The sequence below is a fragment of the Penicillium soppii genome (assembly GCF_028829465.1).
Source record: "Penicillium soppii strain IBT 18220 chromosome Unknown utg000005l, whole genome shotgun sequence".
Classification (NCBI taxonomy): Eukaryota; Fungi; Ascomycota; class Eurotiomycetes; order Eurotiales; family Aspergillaceae; genus Penicillium; species Penicillium soppii.
The window spans coordinates 2,982,336-3,003,505 of NW_026643235.1; the positions used below are offsets into that span (position 1 = coordinate 2,982,336).

The window sequence follows — 21,170 nt, forward strand, 5'->3', positions numbered from 1 at the left end:
GGTTTGGCTCCGAACCGTAGCAAGCTTCACCATGTGGTTTTTTTTTTTTTTCGCAGGACCCGGTTTCTCTCCTTCGGGAGAAAAAACCCCTTTGGGTTCGGGTTCTTCAAACAGACTGTAGCTCTGCAATGCAGATTGATAATGGTTTCGGGCTCTCCGCTGGCCCCGCTCGGTCGTTTTGTCTTCTTTGGAATGTCGGAAATAGGTTCCATCTTCATGGATCCAAATTATACATAGCTACACGACAAGAAGCTTGCACAACGAATGGATACTAATTGAAATTTTCATTGTTGACATGTTTCTCGTTAATTTATATACAGACGCTGAATCTCGCCACTTATACTATACGCTAACGGTCTTTTAAACAGTCTCGCTATATACCACCGCCAGATTTGGCAACCAAAGAAATATCTAAGACAATCCCAACCGTTCAATTCCGGTCGTCCCAATGTATACGTATGCAGCACAACGGAAAAAAAGATTTCTCTAAATCAAAGCCGCTCCATTAACTGTTTTCGAACAGTCCACATTCGAGCTCGTTTGCCGTAAATATACATGGGGATCGACATGAGCATGAAAAATAGTTGGATACCGCCAATAGTCAGGAACACAGAGCGTGAACCTTTGGCATCAAGCCAATCCACAATAAACAACGAGAAAACAAGGCCGTGGAGCACATCTGGAGCGCGAAATATGGTTAGATTGGGTAAAAAAAAACACAAGTGGAGTTCCAACATACTCTTGCTAAAATTCAGCGTAACCAGCGCTTCGCCGGCGTATTGGCGATAGCTATCCACACAAAAAGTGATAGCCGTCGTGCTGCCCAAACAGCAGCCGAATGAGATCATTCCAAAGAAGATAGTAGGCACGATCCAAGAGTCTCCGATCTCAGCACTCCAACCAAAAGCCATCAAACCTATGACCGTGGATAAGGCGATGGGAATTGCCATCACGAGACGGAATTCAGGCTCGTAGATACCGCCGTTGCGCTTGGTCATGTACTTAGCAATAATATCCGATACTTTGCCCGCCACCGCAGTCCCAAGAAGACCACCAACAAACGGTGATATGTAAACCAGACCAGTTTGCAGAGCTGTGAAGTTGTAGTGTTCTTTACTTTCGAAAATGTGCGCAACTGACTCCGAAAGCACGATCAGCCAGCCGACCGATAAAGCGTATACCACTGTTGACCAGAGCACAGAAGGATAGGCGAATAAAACAAAGGGTCGCACGGCAACTCGGTACCAACGGTCCTGTGCAATTCGTCCATTCCATACGCCAAGTAGTTGCGAGTATGGGATCTTCGGGCGCTCGCGAAGTCGGTTTGTGTATTGAAGTGTTGCCGTCATCGGTGTTCCAGAAGGCTCTAGAGAATCCGTTCTCGCGGGCGAGACAGCCACTGGCCGAGACGCTTCCAAGTCATCCGGGTGTGCACCAGGGACAAAGGCGTGAGATGGTGGTTGAAGATAATCATTACTTTCTTCGTTGGCTGGGATAGGAGGCTGAGTATTGATATGGTCGGCATGGGTGTTTCCTGCCTCTGAAGCAACATTTGACTTTTCGGTGTTCAATTCCTGAGAAAAGTCTTCTGGCTGGTCATCCGCGAATCCAACATGTGCATGCTTTGATCGTTTCGGTGTGAGAGTCTGATCTAGATGGTCTTGTTCGGTAGGCTCATCTGGAACTTGAATGTGCGGATGCCGCCCACGGAAGCCGTGGGAAACAAAGTCAGAAACACTGCGGCCTGGACGTGGTCGTTTATGTCTGTGTACACGAGGTCGAGGAGTACGATCCCAAAATGTTTCAGGAACAAAGAAAAAGAGCAAGACCAGGCACGCGCCCACGACTATTGCAACAATCCAGAACACCCAGCGCCAGCTCAAACCTTGTATGATTGCGGCACTCACTAGAGGGATAAGGTTCTTGCCGCCGAGTAAGAGGAGTGTGTAGATTCCCACCCGGTAGGCTCTTTCGTGTAAGAAATAGATCTCTGCGATGGTGGCAGAGGGAAGGCACTCAACTGGGCTCACGGCAAATCCTTGGAAAATGCGAGCGACAACGAGACTTGGGTAGTTTGGCGATAAAGCACACCATACTGCCGAGATAACAAACAGAGTGGCTCCTAGGAGATAAACTGGTCGTTTTCCGTATAGAATCGCCGTGGGTGACATGACAACAGATCCCAGACCCAAGCCCAGCATATAGAATCCAGTAGTGAAAGCAACTTGCTGTGTGCTGACATGATATGTATTTGCGACATCAGTAAACCCGGCTGCCAAAATGGGTGTCATGCCACCTCCCATCAAGCAATAGAAGCCTAGCGACAACAACGCGGCATCTCTCTGCCAGACAGGCCAATTTAATGGATCATTGACAGAGTCGTCTGGTTGAGGATCAAGCACAAATTGACCATCTGCTGTTCTCTTTTGGATTGGCATACGGGTTCGAGAATTAGATCTGGAGGGGCGATAAGACGAGGAAATAGACGATGTCGAGGTCCGATGGGGTTGATGTCTCATTCCCAAGGGCTCATTTCGATTCGAAGATAGAAGAAGTATCGTTCCTAAACCATGGCAGTCATATCAGTCCCGTTTCAACTTTTATTTGCCTCTCAAATTCTTCAACTCACCAGGTACTTCATCAGTGTGTTTATCGCTCAATATACCTAGCGTCGCTTTTGCGCGATAAGTTTGATCCTCGCTGGAGTCGGACTTTTCTTTGGGCTTTCCCCCAAAGATCCGCCTCCAACGCGGGGCAGCTGACTGCGGGGAGACATGATCTGCCTCAGTATCTCCTCCCATTGTCGTATTATGATCTTCCTCTGGGGATGCCATTTTCCGCACGGGTATTGGCGATGTAGAGTTCGGTTTGTGCCGATTGCGAAACAGGTTTTCTAAGCAATACATAGTTAGTCAAAAGGCTTTCCCATCTGTTGATACAACTGAAAACGATTTTCGGGAGTCACCCAGGACACAAAGGGCCAGAGTATAATGTGCCACTGGCATGGGGAAACACTCACAGCTATCTTAGATAGCCAACAGGGAACCCCGGAATCCGAATGTCAACGTCCGGAATCCGGCCGTAAGCCCAAAATTGTCAGTTGTATGTAGCGATCTCTGTGGAAAGTAGAAAAGCAGCAAGCCTTGTCCCCAAATAGTGAGGCAAGTATGTGTCGCTAGGTCTTAAAAAAGCGATCAACGCTTCTGGATCAACCTAAGCGGCAGTAAATGAGCACCTTTCAAAGGCATAGCTTGATTAAGCAAAGACCCAATTGTGGAGATATTGGGGTGGCAAGAAATATATAGCTTCAAGGATCATTCAAGAAGGGGTATCCCGTGTATAAAAAAGCAACATGTATAAAAGAAAAGGATGATGTGATCGACGATCCCATGTGGCAGCGGGGGGGCGGTCAATCATCTTGTACCCGCTGAGTACCGCGGCGGTCGCATAATCATCAAGGGTAATTTAAGTAACTCGGATGTATTTCACTGATATAATTTTGATTTAATACATACAACATCTGTACTAGTCTGGAAGCATAATGCATGGTCCTCGTAAAGCCGATAAGCACACCGTTTCCGGGCAAATGCTATTCTTCCAAAACACGATGTGCACCCCATGAGCCGATCACCAGCCTACATTTGTACGTTAAGTGGACCCCGAGGCCATGCACTTTATATGCGAGATAACGCGGTCGAGGGAAATTAATATCCATTTCCCTCCGTACTCCGTACAGGCCTTGAAAATATACTCCGATACCTAATGTCAATCATCGGTGAAGCTTGAATTCACCCAAATTTTTCCAGATCGCCGAATGCACGCGGCCATTCCTGGGGAAATACCAAGCCACCCAAACCCGGAGCACATATAGCGCTTGTCGCGAGAGTTTCGTATCATTTGTTTCAGCCATAGATAAAATGGAATTTGAGGAATTTCGGCGTCTTTGCTCAGATGATGTCCGAAACATATCTCAGGTGACTTATGAGGGGGCGCTGACTGCCGTCATTGTGCAGATCTAATTGCGGGGGGGAGGAGCTCAGCTCAGGCAATAGGGTTCGTATACTGTTGAATGTCAATGTTTTCAATTGTGCTCAAGCTGCTCATGTGGTCATAATTCGAAATATCGTCGGTGATCTACAACCTTATACGAATTTGATGCTCGGTGGAAGAGGGATTAAGCTAGTATCCCCAGGAAGTAATACGCCACTTATGCCGTAGCCAAGAATAGGGGCTTGGATTGACAGACTAGTTTTTGAGACTGTTAACGCTGGTGCTTCGATATCCACGATTGCCCGTGGTTCCAAGCCTGTTCTTTATAATTGCAAATCGTTCAAAACGAAAATAACTCGTGTTGCGCGATAGCATCCCGAGGTCGTCTTTGTAGTTCTAGTCTATGTACAATGTTGTTATTATTGCGTCGTCAACGTCCTTGGATGTTGAATTATAGCTCTTTGCATACCCCAATCACTTTCGTTGGATGGTTGAAGCTCTCTCGGACCAATCAAGATCGTATTTGAGGTGTTCCTGGTAGTATCATCATGCCATCCAGATATCTCCGCGGACTCGTAGGCAGCTAGGGAGCCCAGATCGAACCACCCATGAGATCGATCTGGTGCCTTGCAGAAAAGATGCAGATGGTTTTAATCTCGCTGCAATGTATACTTGAAGCAATTCTCAGCCGAGCTCGAATGCCAAGGGTTTGTGTAAAGTTGGCCATTCTAGAGAGATCCTGACCACCCTATAAGTTGGAATGAGCACAATACCCGATATTTAGTACTTCAGCACTTGGCTGATGATATGCACGCATTTTATTCCAAGTACTCAGTACTCTGTACATAGATCATTACAAGAATTCGATAAATTCAGAAAAACTAAGGCCCCTCATTGCATCGACAAAAAAGCAAGTATCACTGGATGCAAGAGAATTAATAATACCGACGAATCTTCCACCGTACCTATGAAAAAAAAGCCTGCCAGTCAATTACCTCCCAAATGTATATTTATTCAAATGGAAACCAACAAAATGCGGAGATCCAAGTCCGTTGCGTCAAGGGGTGAATCAAATTGAGGCGATTACCATTGCCGTGCGCGGAAACTCGGTCACGTGTGTGCCCCCTTGAGGGCAATTATTCTTTGCTTCGCTTTTCGAGATTATTCGTTTGGTATACTTCATCTTAATAACTCTTTTTCTTTCTTATTCACATTCATTCCGTTGTTTTTCCATCGTCTTGGTATCCATCCAAATCCTCTCTCACGCGACTTGGTGTCGTGGCATTCAAAGAATTCTCCAACCATCGATAACAGATCTCCCTTTATATTTTCCCTGTGAAAGATCACCGATCATACCTCCAACCCACACGAATTTAATCCTGATTCACTCCTTCCGCGGGAGCAACCGCTCATAATGAAAATCACCAATTCGTCATTTCTTCTCTTCCTCCTTCCCGCCATTTCGGCCGCGCTCACCGACGCAACATACAATGACAACATAAACTCTCGAGTCTCGCGTGAGACCGTTGGCAGCAATGCTCGTCTCGTCGACTCGGATATAGTCGCATCAAATGTCGCCAAGGGGGCGCCGGACGTCCCAGTGGATGGCAAAGATGGAAGACCACACGCCGGTCCGTGGGTGGAAACCAACGCAGACCGCGATCGCAAAACCACGAAGGGTGGCGATGATGTCGAGATCGGTTCGACAAAATACGACTCCAAGATCCCTTCGTCGCAGCATCTAAGCACTGAAGAGGGGAAGGTGATCCCGCATTCGAACGGCGGCGTCATGGACGATCCGCACCGGGCGGGCCCGAAAGAGGGTACACGGGGAACTGAAGGTGGTGTGTCGGAGAAAGGAAAGGAGAGCCAGTTCACATCCGAAAAAGTCCCTGGAGGGCCCAAGGAGGCACCTCCGTTGCCGCATAGCGAGGCAAAGAAGCTATCTGACAGCGACGACCCAACAATTGGAGGTGCCAGCCGGTCTGCAGATGGCTCGGGATCTCTTGGTATGCTCGAGGTAAGTTTTGCCTGATATTTGGCTTGGGCGCAGAGCCGCGTTGAACAACAAAAATTAATGTGCATACAGAAACCTGCCGATCTTCCCGAGAAGCCACACGATATCCCTCATCCCAAACCTCCAACAATTTACAAGGATGATCCCCTGAGCGTCGATCACAGCTCGGGTTCTCCAGCGTCATCATCGTCCTCGTTGGGTCACCACGACCATGATGACGAGATTCCGGATGCCGGAAGCTCGCTACATTCCCTTGTTTTCTCTTTCACCATGATTCTCGTTTCGGAGATTGGCGACAAGACTTTCCTCGTAGCTGCACTGATGGCTATGAGACATCCCCGCTTGGTAGTGTTTAGCGCAGCATTCAGTGCTTTGATTGGCATGACTGTTCTCTCCGCAGTTCTGGGCCACGCCGTTCCAACCCTTATCCCCAAAACCTTCACAAAATTCATGGCCGCTATCTTATTCTTGGTTTTCGGCGCAAAGATGCTCAAGGAAGGTCGTGAAATGTCTCCTGATGAGGGAGTGGGCGAAGAAATGCGAGAGGTCGAGGCAGAGCTGGAGGAGAAGGAGCACCAGCAGCTGCGCATGGGCCGCCGTCGTTCTTCGGTCACTCCTCACAACCTGGAAGCAGGTCGTGCTGGAGGCCGTCCCAAAACTCGCGGTTCCGGAAATCGCCTTCCTTCTCCCCCAGAGAGCATCTCCTCCTCCTCTTCTCGCGGTTCCTCCCCTCATCCCCGCCAACGGCTTAATGATGCCTTCTCTGGGCTGAGCAATCTCTTCTCTCTCCTCCTCAGTCCCGCCTGGGTGCAGACATTCGTCATGACCTTCCTCGGTGAATGGGGTGACCGTAGCCAGATCGCCACCATTGCCATGGCCGCCGGCCAGGACTACTGGTGGGTGACTGTCGGTGCGAGTGCCGGTCACGGAATCTGCACCGCAGCCGCCGTGATCGGTGGACGGGCCATCGCTGGTCGGGTCAGCATGCGTGTTGGTATGTATCTTCCACTTGAACCGTTATCCAGAGCCACCACTAATGATAATTACTTTAGTGACTCTCGGCGGTGCCGTGGCATTCCTTGTGTTTGGCGTCATCTACTTCATTGAGGCTATCTTTTAGAGCGCTGCATTTTCGCGGTTGTACGTGTTCACGCGAATTACAATTTTTGGCGGTTGGTTTGTTAAAAAAGGTCGAATGCATCTTGTGACATAGCTTTGTTCTAATGGTTTAATCTCGTGTCTGGCCCACGCAATGGCCAGGTTCTCAATGTCATTTTTCTTGTCCGTGAGACAATCCGCATGAACAAAATGGCACTCGCTGGTGCATTGAAATATTGTATACAGATCGTCGTAGTTCTGATCAACACTTAAATGCAAATCAGAAGCGGCTGTCTTGAGAACAGCTAGCTACCTTGACTTTGTGTGCTTGCATAGTGCGGTAAAGGTGTATGAGTACGCATGTTAGTCAAAGTATTGGAGTGTTGAATCAATAGAAGCCCAGGGATGGCGAAATGTTAATGTTGTTCCTTAAACCTCTTGCAAGTGCCGTAAATCGAGTAACTACCGTTAGTAATAGGGCTGAGGGCTGAGGGCTTAGGGTTTATGCCTGAAGCATCAATATTTCTGTAAGACCCTTGTTCGGATTTTCTATATTCCGGATACCGGCGCGTGCAGCCCCGAAAACCCTCATTCTTCCCTCTCCCCAACCTCCTCCTTCATAAAACTGCATTATTTTTCGCATCCAGTTTATCAGTAAGTCATCCAGATTTTGCCTAATGTTCTTTCGCCTTGTATGTTTAGTTGTTTGATCGAATCCTCAACAAGTTGAAGTACAGCAGAGCCCACAACAACGCGTTGAAGCAGAAGGAGCACGCACGTGCATTACGTTGTCACCGCCCTCGAGTCTTACCGCCTCACCATGGCGGGCATCATCGGATCGCGCATGACTCGAAGCCAGAGCCGTGAGGCTAGCAACAAACCAAGCAAAGGGCGCAATGCCGCAGGACAATCTGGGCGAAAACGTAAGCAATCTCCCCCGGCCTTCGAGACGAACAATTTTAGCCTCGGCACTTCTGGTTGGTCATGTCAATCGTATAGTGGAACTGGAAGACTATAAACCACCACTGTGAACTATACCCGCATAGTCCCACATTCTCCACTTGCGATTGGTTGAGCCATTTGCTTCCTTGTGTCCCTTTGCCGTCTTAATCTCAAGAAATGTTTGCTCCACATATGAATTATTGGGCCATCCTGACTTCATTCAGGGCTGAGTAACCTAGCCGAAGAGCCATCGACTCCCGGCTTTGCTGCGTCCAACCAGATGGTGCCGGAGTCACCTGAAATCCATGAAGGCCACACAAATGTCTCTGGCACCACACTGGGCCACAATGATGTGGAACCCATTGACTCGCAGGTTGGCATGAAGATTACGAACCACCTGTTCTTCATCCAAGAACAAGCAAGCTTGGTCATGAACCTCTTGGTTCCTCAGGAGCTGAACCCAGATCTCATTGCAGCTGAGGCCAAACGATTTGAGAACCTTACTCACCCCAACGCTAAACGGCTGAAGCGATCCTTCGAAGGAATGAATGATGAGGTGAACGATTCGCCTCTTTCTCTTAATGGCAAGACATTCTTGAACATCCCACAAGTCCGCCGTCTGCTTTCTCCCACTCAATTTGAAACATCCATCCCCAATTTGCACATGACAAATTGTGCGCTCTTGGCTCTCAACATTTTCTTTTCAAAAGGTGGGACCTGTCCCGAGCCACAAGTTATTCAAGAGCTAGATGCCGGTTTCCCCGTGTGTTTTATGAACGATGTTGCAGAAGATTCCAAGTCTAGGGCCATTGGCTCGAGCAACACTCAAGATTCGACCTTCAACCTTGCCCTGAGTATCAGAACGCATTTCTTCATCATGGAACTGCAAAGGCGTCAGCAGGAGCCTGACTTCAACCCGTTCTCTATCTTGAGGCAAATATTCTGCATGGATCTTATCCCTAGTGAAGACAGCTTTCAAGAGAGTCCTGGCTCCTTCCGGGGCTTTAACTTGCCGGGGGTATTCCAGGATGAGGACTGCCATCTTCCTGTAAACCTTCCCGATAAGTTTCAGATCGCTGTCAGTGACAGATTCAATGAGCTTCATGAAGAAATATCTGAATGGGAGGATGATTGTGATGTGGTTGGCTTGAAGAAGGCATACAGGTGGCGCTCAGTTGAACGCGATCTTGCACGTTGGATCCATACGCGCAGCCGAGAGATCAAGGAAGACATCCGGCGCTTATCAGAGATACAAGCGCAGCAGTCCCCTGCGCGTCGCTTCACTCCAGCCCTATTAGGAACCCCTAATCGACGTGAAGCCTCAACTGTGCCTCTAAGCGCTGAACCTCCTCGACAGGTTCCTCCTATTCAAAACGCCCAGTCTCCTCAAAAGGAACGCCCGGTAAATGAAGCGATTGAAAACAATTCTCCTCCGCCGGCGAATTCACCTCAAAAGGCATCAGGGCCGGTTGTTGCCGAGCCAGTTCCCAAGGATCCAGCCCGACGCAAGTCCAAGAGGTACTACATGTTCACCCTCCAATCTTTACTCCCGATTACTAATTTCTTTCATCAATAGCAATTACCGAGATGCTTCTTCATTCGCAGCTCTTAAGAGACGCATGGATATCAGTCGTCAGCAATCTTTTTCTAACGTCGCCTCGCACCCGCCTAATAGGTCTGTGACTACAAACATAGAAGATCAAAGTATGGATGCCGGACCCTCTACTGGTCACATCACCTCAGAGCCTCGCGAAATTCATGAATCTCCCGACCCAAGCTACACAGATCTTGCAGACGACTTCACATACGTCAACAACGACGAGGAATTGGATCTCGGCCAGGATCATGAAGGTGGTGTCCTGGCATCAACCAGCCCCTCGGCCTCCGCCAGAATCAATCGAGTCAGCCACAATCCCAACTTGTACTTCGATTCGCCGAATAATCAACGCTCACGGCAAGCTGCCGAGAGAAGCTCTCATGCTAATGACAGATCCAAAGCTCATCGCCGCTTATTCATTGAGAAGCAAAAGAATGCTGGAAAGGTGTCCCCGATCAGCTATGCCGATACCCAGAGCGCGGAAAGAAGACGTGATGTGCCTCCGCATGCAAAATCCAACAAGCGACAGAATCCCTTCAATGATTCGAGCGATGACTCAGATGATACCTCGAGTGATTTTGAACAAGATACCCGCGATACTGGCCGGAGGCCTGAAAAGCGACAACGCTTCCAAGGAGGTGCCAGGGGTGAAAGTGTAGGAAACCAACTTCAGTTGAGCCTCAATGACGCCAGGCAAACAAGCCAGGGCCTACCAAATTCTACACATATGCCTCGTGTGAAAGGCCGAGAGGACAGTGAAGAAGATATCACCGATGGAGAGACTATCGCCGATCAAACGTCGCCCGCTCGCCGGCTGCCATTCCAGACCCCTTCTACAGGAGCCGATGATAGCCACTGGGCGAAGGTCAAGGCCCGAGCCACGGATCCCAGCCTTAATAAACGGAAGCCCACCTCCCGGTGGTCAGAGAAAGAAGACGAGCGCCTCCTCAAGCTCATGGGACTTTACGGCACGTCTTATGCTCTTGTCAAGAAGGCAGACAGTACATTTCCTGCGAGTGGTGGTGGGCCTCTTCTCGAGGATCGCAGCCAGGTCCAGTGTAAAGACCGGGCTCGTAACCTTAAAAAGAAGTTCGAGAGGTAAGACAGCAAATTCCATTTCCCTCGATGTGTAATCTTGCTAATTTATGTTTGCAGAGAGGGCCAGGCAGTCCCAAAGTGTTTGGCCTCTATCAAGGTCTAATCTCGCGATTCCATTTCATACAACATTGCTGACTGTTCAACTTGCTGTTCTCCTTGCTAGCGTTCTATTGGCGTTGGTCGGAATACCCAGGGATGACATGGTGTGCTACTCTGAAGTTTTTGCTTCGTAATTCGCCTTTTCTTTTCTTGTATAAATTTTTACCTTGTACAAAGCTCTTCTACGAAGAATCCATGTCAATAAAGGCACTATCGTTATGTTTAATTTGATTGCTTCTTTGTACATTGCGTCTAGAAAGTCTAGCGACAATCTAATTTTCCATCTTGAATTCCTCTCCTTATTAAACTTTTGTCAAATTTTGTGTTCTTTGGCGTTGTTCCAGGCTCCCTTTCAATCGCGCATACGCAGCTAAACATCATCTAATCAGTTTGTAGCGTGATACTTTTAGTATAGGCTAAATTACCTCGCGACTATCGACAACATCAATTCGACTGTCATTCTGATCGAGAACACTGACAACCCCTTGAAGGTAGACTGGAAAATGAGACTCGCCACGAGCGACATTATCAACGCACCTAGGATGCGCCTGACGTGGCATGAGGCAGGAACGGCCCGCCAGTCAGGAAATAGACCTTCAGCCTTGTCGTTAAAATGGGTTCAGGATTTCCAATCTCTTGAGCCGAAGTCAAGCACCTTACCTTTAGTGACTAAAAAGCGCATGAGCTATACTCGGCCAATCGTTTGCTTCTGTTGACAACATCGTATGGAAACTAATCACCATTGAATGTGTACAGGGAACACTGGCATCGACCTGGGCTATCGCATGTCCATAAAACCACTCAATCAAATGTCTGGCACGATGGCGAAGGAGATTCTGAACAGCGAAGACAAGGTCACTGCCATCGCATTGTACCCCGGTCATCCCGCCACTCCGTGGTGAGCTAGGGGTGGACTAGATGCGAGCATAATCTGTAGAATTTGTGCATGGCTAGGCAAGAAGCACGAGTTGTACATCTCGTAGAATAATTGAAACTGTGTTTCTAGCAGCTATAGTTGTTCTAGTATCCTTAGATTCCCACCAAGCAGATACTAACTAGCATAAATGCTTTGCGATATGTCTCTCTGCCAGAAGGAATGGTAGAATACAAGAGAAGCATAGTGGAGCAACTTGTTCGTCTCACTGATGTCTGCCTTTGGACTATACACGACGCTATCAGCGTTATTCGAGCTATGGGGAGTCACACTACATAATTTTTCATAGGTCCACCGTTTACAAAAGAAAGACCAATTTGGTTGTATCTTTGATGATGCCTTTGGCAAAATCTTGAGATTTCCGAAAAGGATATCGAAGTCCATCGGGCAGTAATAACAAAAGCTGGTCTAAAGTAGTTTGTCCACGCAAAATAAAAGTAAAAAAAGGAGTGTAGAGAATTCCTATCCCAAGGCAGGCAGAAAACGCATCCCAAATCCGGCCAGCGGACTCAGCATAAAGAACAAGAGATTATCTCCAATATAAAGGCCACTCGGTTTACACGCGAGCGAGCTGTATCTGTACAAGTAACATAGAGTACAGGAAGTCAAAACGACAGTACAGTTGCAACCTAAGTCACCGAGGTATCACTACTTCAAGTCTTTACAGAAGCAAGCCCATGCCTGCAACGGCAGCACCGATTAAGGATGATCCAGCACGAAATGTGCCGGCTGCGTTACTTGTGGGGGTGGGGGTGGCGGATGAAGTAACAGCGGCAGAAGCGGAGCCTGCAGTCTTGGATGAGGCGACACTGGCGCTCTTAGAGTTGATGGCTGAGGCGGCGGTGACAATTCCGGTTTGTACACCAGTCGTTGAGGGTGCGACAATGATTCCACCAGCCGCGGTGGCAGCAGTTGGTGCAGCAGTGGTGGAGGCATTGTCGGAATCGGAACCGGAATCAGAGGCGCCGACATTTTCAGTCGCTTGAATGACATTGAACGTATCTTGGCCGCCACCTATAGAAAAGGAAACACCCGGGTTAGTCATGTTCTGATTTCCGGTGGGTTTTTTTTTTGACTTGGAGATGGGGCCCTAAAGAACTTACAGGTTTCTGCGGGGTATCCCAAGCAGACCGTGTCGCATTTGTCGTCGTCAATCTTGGCAGATTCCGAAGGCAGCTTGTCGCCGCAATAGCACATGTTGCCGCGGCTGAGAGCAGCGACCGTATGTCCTTGCGCGGAGCATTTATTCCGGCAGTATCCTGGTGACTGGTAGGTGTAGGGACCTTGGTTCTTCATATTTCCTACGTCGGAGTAGCAGCCCATTCTAGCGGTCGAACTAGACGAGTAGACAGGAAGCACGAGGGCAAGAACCGATAGAATGTAGGTGGGATGCATGGTGGGCGGGATAAAATATTCGATCAACGAAGAGATGAGAGAATGATTGATAAGAGAGCGGTAGATTTGAAACAATCCAAGGAAAAGGTCTGCAAAGAGAGATTGGTGATGATAAATGAGAGGCGAGATGATAGGTGAAAAAAAGGGTCCATCAAGCTTCTTTAAAGCACCTAGTTATTCATTCCCAGGAACACCAGGAACACCCGTCGGGCTCCATTTTTTTGATTATTATTCGGTGGAGTGACTAGGGGTTGATGACATCGCAGCCCCATTGATCGAACGAGTCGAGCAAGTGATCATCCTGAAACACTAACCGACATGTTCTATTGAACTTGAACTGGGGCCTCACGGCGTTAATTGGCTTGCGAGCTGACGATCGCCCGATCGGCATCCCCAGGTGTGGCGCCTTGATTCCATGTTGAGAGGCCAATGACGGCGGATGGAGCCTTACAAGTCAAACGAAGTGAAACCGAAGAAGAGTTCGCGGGTTTCTAGTCGTGCCGCTTAACTTGTTCGAGTATAGAATGGTCTTAGTGTGTTGCATTTGTGCCTAAGGAATCTGACATTGCTCGCCATTGCTGGTCATCGCTTACCCCCTTGTTCCTCCTTTCCAGTTTGACCTTATCCCACATACTGCAAATTACCTTCGAGAATTAGTTCCACTGTACTCCGTAGATTCATGACCATCTCGTATTCTAAGACTTGAAGCGAAGGTTAACGTATGAAATTTAGAATTCAGCTACGAGATAGACTCTATTTGGTTCCACGGTTGAGCCGAGGCTTCCGAGTTCAGTGCCTTATTTGTCAGGTTCACCTGCATCTAAATTGTTCTTCGTTGAAACAAATCCCATCCCACTTTTCCCCCTTTTTCACATCTTTTTGTACCCGGGCTCTCTGGTAAGATGCGTAAATGGACTTAAGTCAAGAATCTCAAATTTGGCCCAGGAGATACAAATTCGCGCAGGTGGGGGGCAGACATGTGTCATGATTGGATTGCCTAGATGGTAAGTATAATTGCGATGTTCTTTACCCTGGACTTTTCAAAGGTCACTGGGATGGATTTTTCACAATATTGCATAGGTAACAAACATGCTCCTCTTAGGCCAGTTGGTGATCTATCGCCCTGTAGCGTTGCCTAACCGAGTATGCGTGTCGTCTATCATCAAATCATAGGTACAAGTTCCAAATCCATGTTCTGATCTACTTTGTAACAGATAGCTCTTCATACAGGTAATTAGCTAGCTTGTGTGCATTTGGCCCATTTCAAGATCAATGGAACTACGACTGCGTGCGAAATATAGCGCCGATAAGTAAACACATTCTACTCCGTAGTTCTCGTGTTGAAACCATCAGTAAAGAGATAGGGCCCAGTTATTTCAAGCTCGCTTGGATTAAAAAGGTCTTCTGATTCCCATCTGGTTTTCTCAAAAGGGTAAACAAAGTACATCGACCGCAAAAGGATCAATTTTGCATTACTTCTATTAGGACGGTGGGGGAGTATGTCCAAGGTGATCGCCCATATGGACTGAAAGAAACAAGTAACACAAATCATACCGGCAATAAAGAAAATCTCACAGCTGGCTTGTTCCGAGAAAGGCATTGACATCGTTATCTGCGATGCATCAAACAGCACATATCACTGCTGGGACGACACGGAAGGTAATGGGAGAAGATTACCCACGCTATGGACCCCACAGATTAGAGGGACCCATGTTTCGGGTTTCATCCCTAATTTTTTAAGGAGATGTCAGGTAATGCATAATTACAGCCTTTGTACAATTTAGGTCGTAGATTGTGAATATACTTCCAGAGTAGGATATTCTACGCAGTGTCTTGCATTTAATCAAATAGCAATGAAGAAAATGTATAGAACTAGGAATAACACAGTGTCAAAAACGAGTTTTCAAATCGCAAAAGGTTCTTGATTGTATTTCAACGTCTTCTTATCTCAGAATTGACAGCAATGCTTGGATCTTTACATGCAATTGCTACTGTGGGCCCCGTGAGCTCTTTTACTTCGATTACAGCATAATTACTGTAGGATGTTGCAGAGTTATCGGAGACTTCGTTTCAATATTTGATTTCGTTGCTCTGTCAGGTACCATATAGACTATTCCAAATCAGGAAAACGCCGAGGGGTAAGTAGATTAAACATTTGAAGGCGTTTGGGCGTTTATTCTTACCTTTCCATAGTCTTATAAACTTATCTTCTCATGAAATACAACCCGCTGTTAATTCAACTCCTCAAACAGATCTGTCAACCCCAACAGTGATCGGCCAATGCTACATGATTCCCCCAACTCGGCAAAGCGGCAGCCCTGATTGGGCAATTCGCCAACGGTAAGGGCCGCCAGCCGAGCTGAGGGGGAGATAAGATACCCTTGACGTGCTCTTCATAAGCTATGGTGAATCCCCTCAGGTCATTATACGAGATTTTGGATAATTCCATCTTGGACCCTTCAAATTATCTCACCATGAAAACCCTCGCTCTTCTCGGCCTGGCCGCCGCGCCCTCGCTTGCCCTAAATATCCCCACACAGCAGCTTCTCTCCCCCGGCAACTTAGTGGGCGGCTATTATAACCCGCTAGTATCCAAACCTTCGGTGCAGGAAGCATGTCCCCAGCCACCAAAGGTGAGCACACCTAAAGACGGCTTGCACTCGTCGCAAATTTTCCTCTCCGACGAGGCATTCCGTGCACGCCAGGCAGAGCGACTCTCTCGTGCGGTTCAAATCCCAACAACAGTGGGTGACTTCGCTACGGACCCGTACGATGAGGCATTCGAGCCGGTTGTCAAGTTCCAGGAGCTTCTCGAGGAGTTGTTCCCTCTAGTGTAAGAACCTCTTAGCTTCAAGCAGTGCCCACTTTTCATCAACCAAAAGAAATACTAAATAAGCAACACAGACACAAGCATGCCACGGTTGAGCACATCAATCGCCTTGGTCTAGTCTTCACCTTTGAGGGTGTTGATACCACACGCAAGCCGCTCCTCTTCATGGCGCATCAGGATGTTGTCCCAATTGACGACCCGTCTGACTGGACGCACCCGCCATTCGCGGGTGTCTTTGACGGCGAGTGGATCTGGGGCCGTGGCTCAAGCGACTGCAAAAATGTTCTCATCGGACTGATGTCCGTGGTTGAGGACCTACTGTCGCAGGACTGGAAGCCACAGCGCACAGTCTTGTTCGCATTCGGATTCGACGAGGAATCGCATGGTTTCCTCGGCGCTGGCGCAATATCAGCAGCACTGGAGAAGAAGTATGGTAAGGATTCCTTCGAGTTTATTCTCGATGAGGGTGGCATGGGACTGCAAAGCCTTGGCGGAGAATCCGATTCCAACAGCGAGGTCTTGTATGCTCTCCCGGCTGTTGGTGAAAAGGGTAGTCTTGACCTGATCATTGATATCGCTGTTCCCGGTGGCCACAGTTCCATCCCACCAGCGCACACTGGTATTGGCATCATGGCTGAAATCATTTATAACCTCGAGCATAAGGAGCTATTCCCCGCCTGGCTGGATACCAACCACCCAGCACACGGCATGCTGCAGTGCCAGGCACGGTATTCACCTGACCACGTTGAAGCCTGGTTATCCGACAAGTTGGCAGCAAATGATCCCGCCGCTCTTGGCGAGGCCGTGGCTAGTTCTCGCGGTCCCGCTGTCCGTTACACCATGCAGACCTCACAGGCTGCAGACCTGATCCACGGTGGTGTCAAGGTAAATGCTCTCCCGGAGAAGATCTCGGCTGTCATGAACTACCGTGTGGCGCTGCATCAGACACCTGATGAGCTGCGTGAGCGTGCTGTGCGAATCATCAGCCCTATTGCAGAACAGCACAATCTTACCCTGCGGGTTGCCTTCCCCGGCGTGGACTCTGCCACGGAGGGAGATGTGAGCGATCGCACTCTTACCCTGCACCCTCTCAGTGAACCCCTCTCTCCTGCACCAATCTCATCCACAGACCCGCTTACCTCGAAGGTGTGGGCTCATTTCGCTGGTGTTGCACGCAGTGTATTCGAGTCTCACTCGAACCCTATTGCCAAGTCAGATTCCAGAACTAAGCCAACCGTTGTTGTCACTGGCGATGTCATGACTGGCAACACGGACACTCGGTTCTACTGGTCCCTCTCGGAGAACATTTACCGTTGGAGTCCGTCGCGTGCTGGTGGAACGCTGAACATCCACACTGTGGACGAACGGATTCATCTGGATGTGCATTTGGAGGGCATGATGCTCTATTACGGTTTGTTTTTCCTTCGTTTTCTCTTGTTTTCCAGTTAAACTTAACTGACCTGTGCGTTCAGATCTGATTCGGTCTTTCGATAATTGGGATGAGAGGTCTGAGTAGAAATGGGTCTCACGTCTCATTGCGAGGTATCTTGACTTGCATATATACAATGGTTCCAAAAACCAAATTGAACGTTCAAGACTTGCCTACCACAAAAGGACCCAGCTGATGCTACCACTGGACAGAGGAAGGGCCTTCTGGTCCTCATGACCTACTAACGCCCCTACCTAGGTAGTTCCTGTCATTGTTCATAAAGATATACCATCGAACATATGAATATTCAGTGCCAAGTGTGGTAACTAGCCACACACCTTATTTAAACTAAAAGTGCATCCTATTTGATCCAATGCCTATTAGGTAACCTAAGCATGGGATGGGAACAAATTGCTGTTTTAGTGTAGAGCGACAAATTTCTGCATTGCTGAGAGAACCAACAACTACTCAGAATAATTCTCGCGCGGGTAGCTCAACAAAACTCACAAAGCCCAGACCAAATGAAAGGACTATGGATGGGTATAGACAAAAGAAGACATGATCAATCCTTGAGTCAACAAAGCGGAGGTATCCAGTGCGTCTTCCAGTAACTCTGGCTATACCTATACCAGATTCGAAGTTCTAAACGAGGGTCTTTTGGAAGGTACAAAGGAAAAGAAGAAAAATGAATGAACAAGAAACGAAGGGATTCGCTAGCGGATAAGCAGCGGCGCGAATGATCCGCCAATGACAGGGCGAGCAACGAAAGTGTTTTGAGGGTAACTTAGAACCATTAGTAAGAGATAAGAATTGAGGCCCATGAGTAGCTAGACTTACTTTCCTGACACGGTGTCGTATAAATCTGTGAGAGGTCGGTTGGTTGGGGTCTCGTTAATCCAAGTAGCAAGGTCTTTGATGAACATTGTTCGGGTGTCACCCGAAGTAATGGCTGCGGTGAAGCATTCCCAGTCGCCTATCTGATTGTCAGAAATCATGAGATCACAAGATACTAAAGCAAGATTCCTTACCCTTGGTGTAAGTATGGCGAGTGTCCAGAGGCACACCGTACTTGTTAGCGACAGTGGGGTAGAAGTCGCTTTGCATTTGATAGACAGACTGCGGAACTAGATCCAAGCCCAGCTGAGCATCGGCAAACAGGTTGTAGAGTAGACCTATGAATTTGTAAGCAATGTGGAATTCTAGCTCAGAGAGTTGAACTTACCATGGCTAGTGGAATCACCGTACGACAAAGTCGTTCGAGGCGGGCTAGCATCCTTGGCAATAGCCAGTTCCTGCCATTGTGTGATATAGTCATGAGCAATACTTGAATAGTTAGCAGCATCGTCGCTGTGGCCGGTTTGGTTGGCAATGACAGCCATGGCCTGAATACCAATCATGCCCTTGAGCGCTAGGTTGGTTTGGTTGCTAATTGTGCCGATTAATTTTGAACAGAGACTTGAAGAGAGAGGGTCGCTTACGCCAATGAACCGGCAAAGTCATCGGTAGAAATTTGGTTGGCAGGGTAGAGGGAATCTTCAACCAAATAGCTGGTCCACTGCTTGAGAAGATCATAGTGGAGGTTCAAATAATCGGTGTCGCCGGCCTTCTGCGCGTAGGCTAGAGTCATGATGAGCATATCTCCGCACTCTTCTAGGGGCATTTTCTCGTCACTGCCATCGGAGTGGCCCGTAGCATTGGGGTAAGATGAGCCCATATCGTGCATAGAATAGTCATGGGGATATTTTTTAGCTTCTTGGTTCTCGAACAGTGGATCAAGAACCAGTCTGAGCAAAGCAGGGTTGGTGTATAAGAAAATTGGGTAGGCTGGGAAGATAACATCGACGGTGTTCATGTTTCCATCGGAAGAGATTTCCTTCAGGAACAGATACATCTTGTCCTCCGTTCCACAAAGCTGGGTAGCGCCGAACGCCTGCCGAACCGAGAGCGACGTAATAGTGAGATAGTCCTGGCCAGCGGTGGCAATCGAGTCTTCAGCCACTCTATTATCAAAGGAAGTTGTAAGCTCGCTAGATTGGCTATAGTCCTTGTGGAAGAACGAGAGCGCATCCAATTCGGTATCGAAGTAACTCTTCCACAATGATGGTACCGGGGAGTAAGCAGAGGCGCCTTCAAATTGAATAGCCTCATCTTGTGTCAGACCGAGCGAAAACAGGGTGCTCACGGGCGATGAGCTGACCGAACCCAGATCAGATGAGAACCCGAAAACGGGCCAGGTTGAAGAGATCGCTCGGAAGTTGGTATCGCCATTGTTGGTGAGTTTTCCATTCGTGGCAAATTCTCCACGAACAACAGTATCGGCACCGGACTGGTGGGTCATGCTGTCAGAGTCGTCGGTGGCCCAGTACCAGTTACCCCATTCGCCCTGTTCATTGTTCTGGGAGAATGCCAGCTGAGTCTGTCGGTAAACTTTATGGTATGCAACACCGTCAATTGTATCATAATCCCATTCTGCAATTGTATTTCGGTCACCCGATACCCACTCTATCATAATATTAGCCACTGCGTGTAAGAACTGAATTGAATGTAACCAACCTGCAGAGATATCCGCATATACTTGAACATCATGCTCCTGGCCATCAAGAGAAGAGACCTCGACATTAAGATATGAGAAGACAAGTGACTGGCGCTTGAAATCGTCAGGTGTGATAGGCGACAAGAAAGTAATGTTCATCTCCAGCTTGTTCTCCACGTTCATAGTGAAGATGCTCTTAGTCGAAGTATACTCGTAAGCGGTCTGATTGACCGTCTTAGACCCGGGCAAGCCCATCCAAGTATAAACATTGCCGTCAACACGGATCATGCCAGTCCACCCAGTAACTTGGTTTCTGTTTACGAGACATTAACAAAACGGTTCTGATTTGACATCAAACAACAATATAGAGCAACGCACTGCCAGAAAACAGGCCATTGACCAGCCAAGTAGCCACCATTCCCACCATCACTTCCTGCATCAAGCCATGTGCTGAGATACGGCGACCTGACAGCGAGCGGTATAGCAGGAGGTCGAGCAGGCGTAAAGGTGGACTGGGCTCCAATAGAGGTCACCAAGGAGGCGACCAGCAGACCGAGGCGATACAGCTGCATGATGACAGTGTTAGGCCGGGGGGGGAGGGTTGGGAAATTTCAAGAAGTCAATGCAGGAGCAAAACCGTCCTATTATTTATTTTCAACAAAAGGAGATTAGCTATTCGGAACCTGGCTGCTCGGAACTATATTGGCACAGCTGAAGACAGGGATCGGCGTTGTGTTTACAGGACAGGAATGCCGGGACATACTTATAGTCGAGCTCAATCTACCAAGAGAGGGGGTGGAGGGCCAAAAGTGCTCCATGGACCCGCATGCCAGAATGTGCTTTGCTTTCTACGGGGGATACTTTAAGCGGCTTAGCATGAAGCCAGGTAGCAGCAGACATGCATGTCTGGATGGATTTCAGGTGTGCTACTCGGCTGACCTCCGTCAGAGCCCAGATGGATTCAACAAATTTCATTCTAAGAGGGGCAACAAAGTGATAAAATGATGTTAGGGGGGTCAAGACAGGGGCTCGAGTGGAAAGGCATTAGAAATGGCGGAGACGGGGATTTACCTGATATGGATCATATCCAAAGTTAAAAGTGGGCATAAAGTCGCGGTCTAGCAAATCTCGGGAGAAACGGCATACTCTCAGGTCGCATGGAAGACAAGCAGCGGTCTATGCGGATCGACGAAATGAGTGGCGCCAGT

The 21,170-nt window shown here is 48.3% G+C and overlaps 6 protein-coding genes across 6 annotated transcripts; 3 read left to right on the forward strand and 3 right to left on the reverse strand.

Annotated features, from left to right (window-relative positions):
* Positions 1 to 491: 491 nt before the first annotated feature.
* Positions 492 to 2,834, reverse strand: N7529_006565 (putative MFS transporter; the record flags this gene model as incomplete). Its single annotated transcript, XM_057242092.1, has 3 exons — positions 492 to 679; positions 740 to 2,563; positions 2,630 to 2,834. 3 exons carry the CDS (start codon positions 2,832 to 2,834, stop codon positions 492 to 494), a joined length of 2,217 nt encoding a protein of 738 aa, XP_057097451.1.
* Positions 2,835 to 5,404: 2,570 nt separating this feature from the next.
* N7529_006566 (TMEM165/GDT1 family protein) lies at positions 5,405 to 7,127 on the forward strand (the record flags this gene model as incomplete). Its single annotated transcript, XM_057242093.1, has 3 exons — positions 5,405 to 6,010; positions 6,080 to 7,001; positions 7,060 to 7,127. The coding sequence occupies 3 exons, from the start codon at positions 5,405 to 5,407 to the stop codon at positions 7,125 to 7,127; spliced, it is 1,596 nt and encodes a 531-aa protein (XP_057097452.1).
* A 798-nt stretch (positions 7,128 to 7,925) lies between these two features.
* On the forward strand, positions 7,926 to 10,845 carry N7529_006567 (uncharacterized protein; the record flags this gene model as incomplete). Its single annotated transcript, XM_057242094.1, has 4 exons — positions 7,926 to 8,082; positions 8,272 to 9,565; positions 9,624 to 10,742; positions 10,800 to 10,845. 4 exons carry the CDS (start codon positions 7,926 to 7,928, stop codon positions 10,843 to 10,845), a joined length of 2,616 nt encoding a protein of 871 aa, XP_057097453.1.
* Positions 10,846 to 12,436: 1,591 nt separating this feature from the next.
* On the reverse strand, positions 12,437 to 13,170 carry N7529_006568 (WSC domain-containing protein; the record flags this gene model as incomplete). Its single annotated transcript, XM_057242095.1, has 2 exons — positions 12,437 to 12,789; positions 12,879 to 13,170. The coding sequence occupies 2 exons, from the start codon at positions 13,168 to 13,170 to the stop codon at positions 12,437 to 12,439; spliced, it is 645 nt and encodes a 214-aa protein (XP_057097454.1).
* A 2,474-nt stretch (positions 13,171 to 15,644) lies between these two features.
* cps1 (Gly-Xaa carboxypeptidase) lies at positions 15,645 to 17,516 on the forward strand (the record flags this gene model as incomplete). Its single annotated transcript, XM_057242096.1, has 3 exons — positions 15,645 to 16,003; positions 16,075 to 17,411; positions 17,473 to 17,516. 3 exons carry the CDS (start codon positions 15,645 to 15,647, stop codon positions 17,514 to 17,516), a joined length of 1,740 nt encoding a protein of 579 aa, XP_057097455.1.
* Positions 17,517 to 18,142: 626 nt separating this feature from the next.
* On the reverse strand, positions 18,143 to 20,534 carry gta1 (glutaminase GtaA; the record flags this gene model as incomplete). Its single annotated transcript, XM_057242097.1, has 7 exons — positions 18,143 to 18,212; positions 18,267 to 18,402; positions 18,458 to 18,601; positions 18,652 to 18,854; positions 18,908 to 19,931; positions 19,983 to 20,275; positions 20,341 to 20,534. The coding sequence occupies 7 exons, from the start codon at positions 20,532 to 20,534 to the stop codon at positions 18,143 to 18,145; spliced, it is 2,064 nt and encodes a 687-aa protein (XP_057097456.1).
* Positions 20,535 to 21,170: the final 636 nt, after the last annotated feature.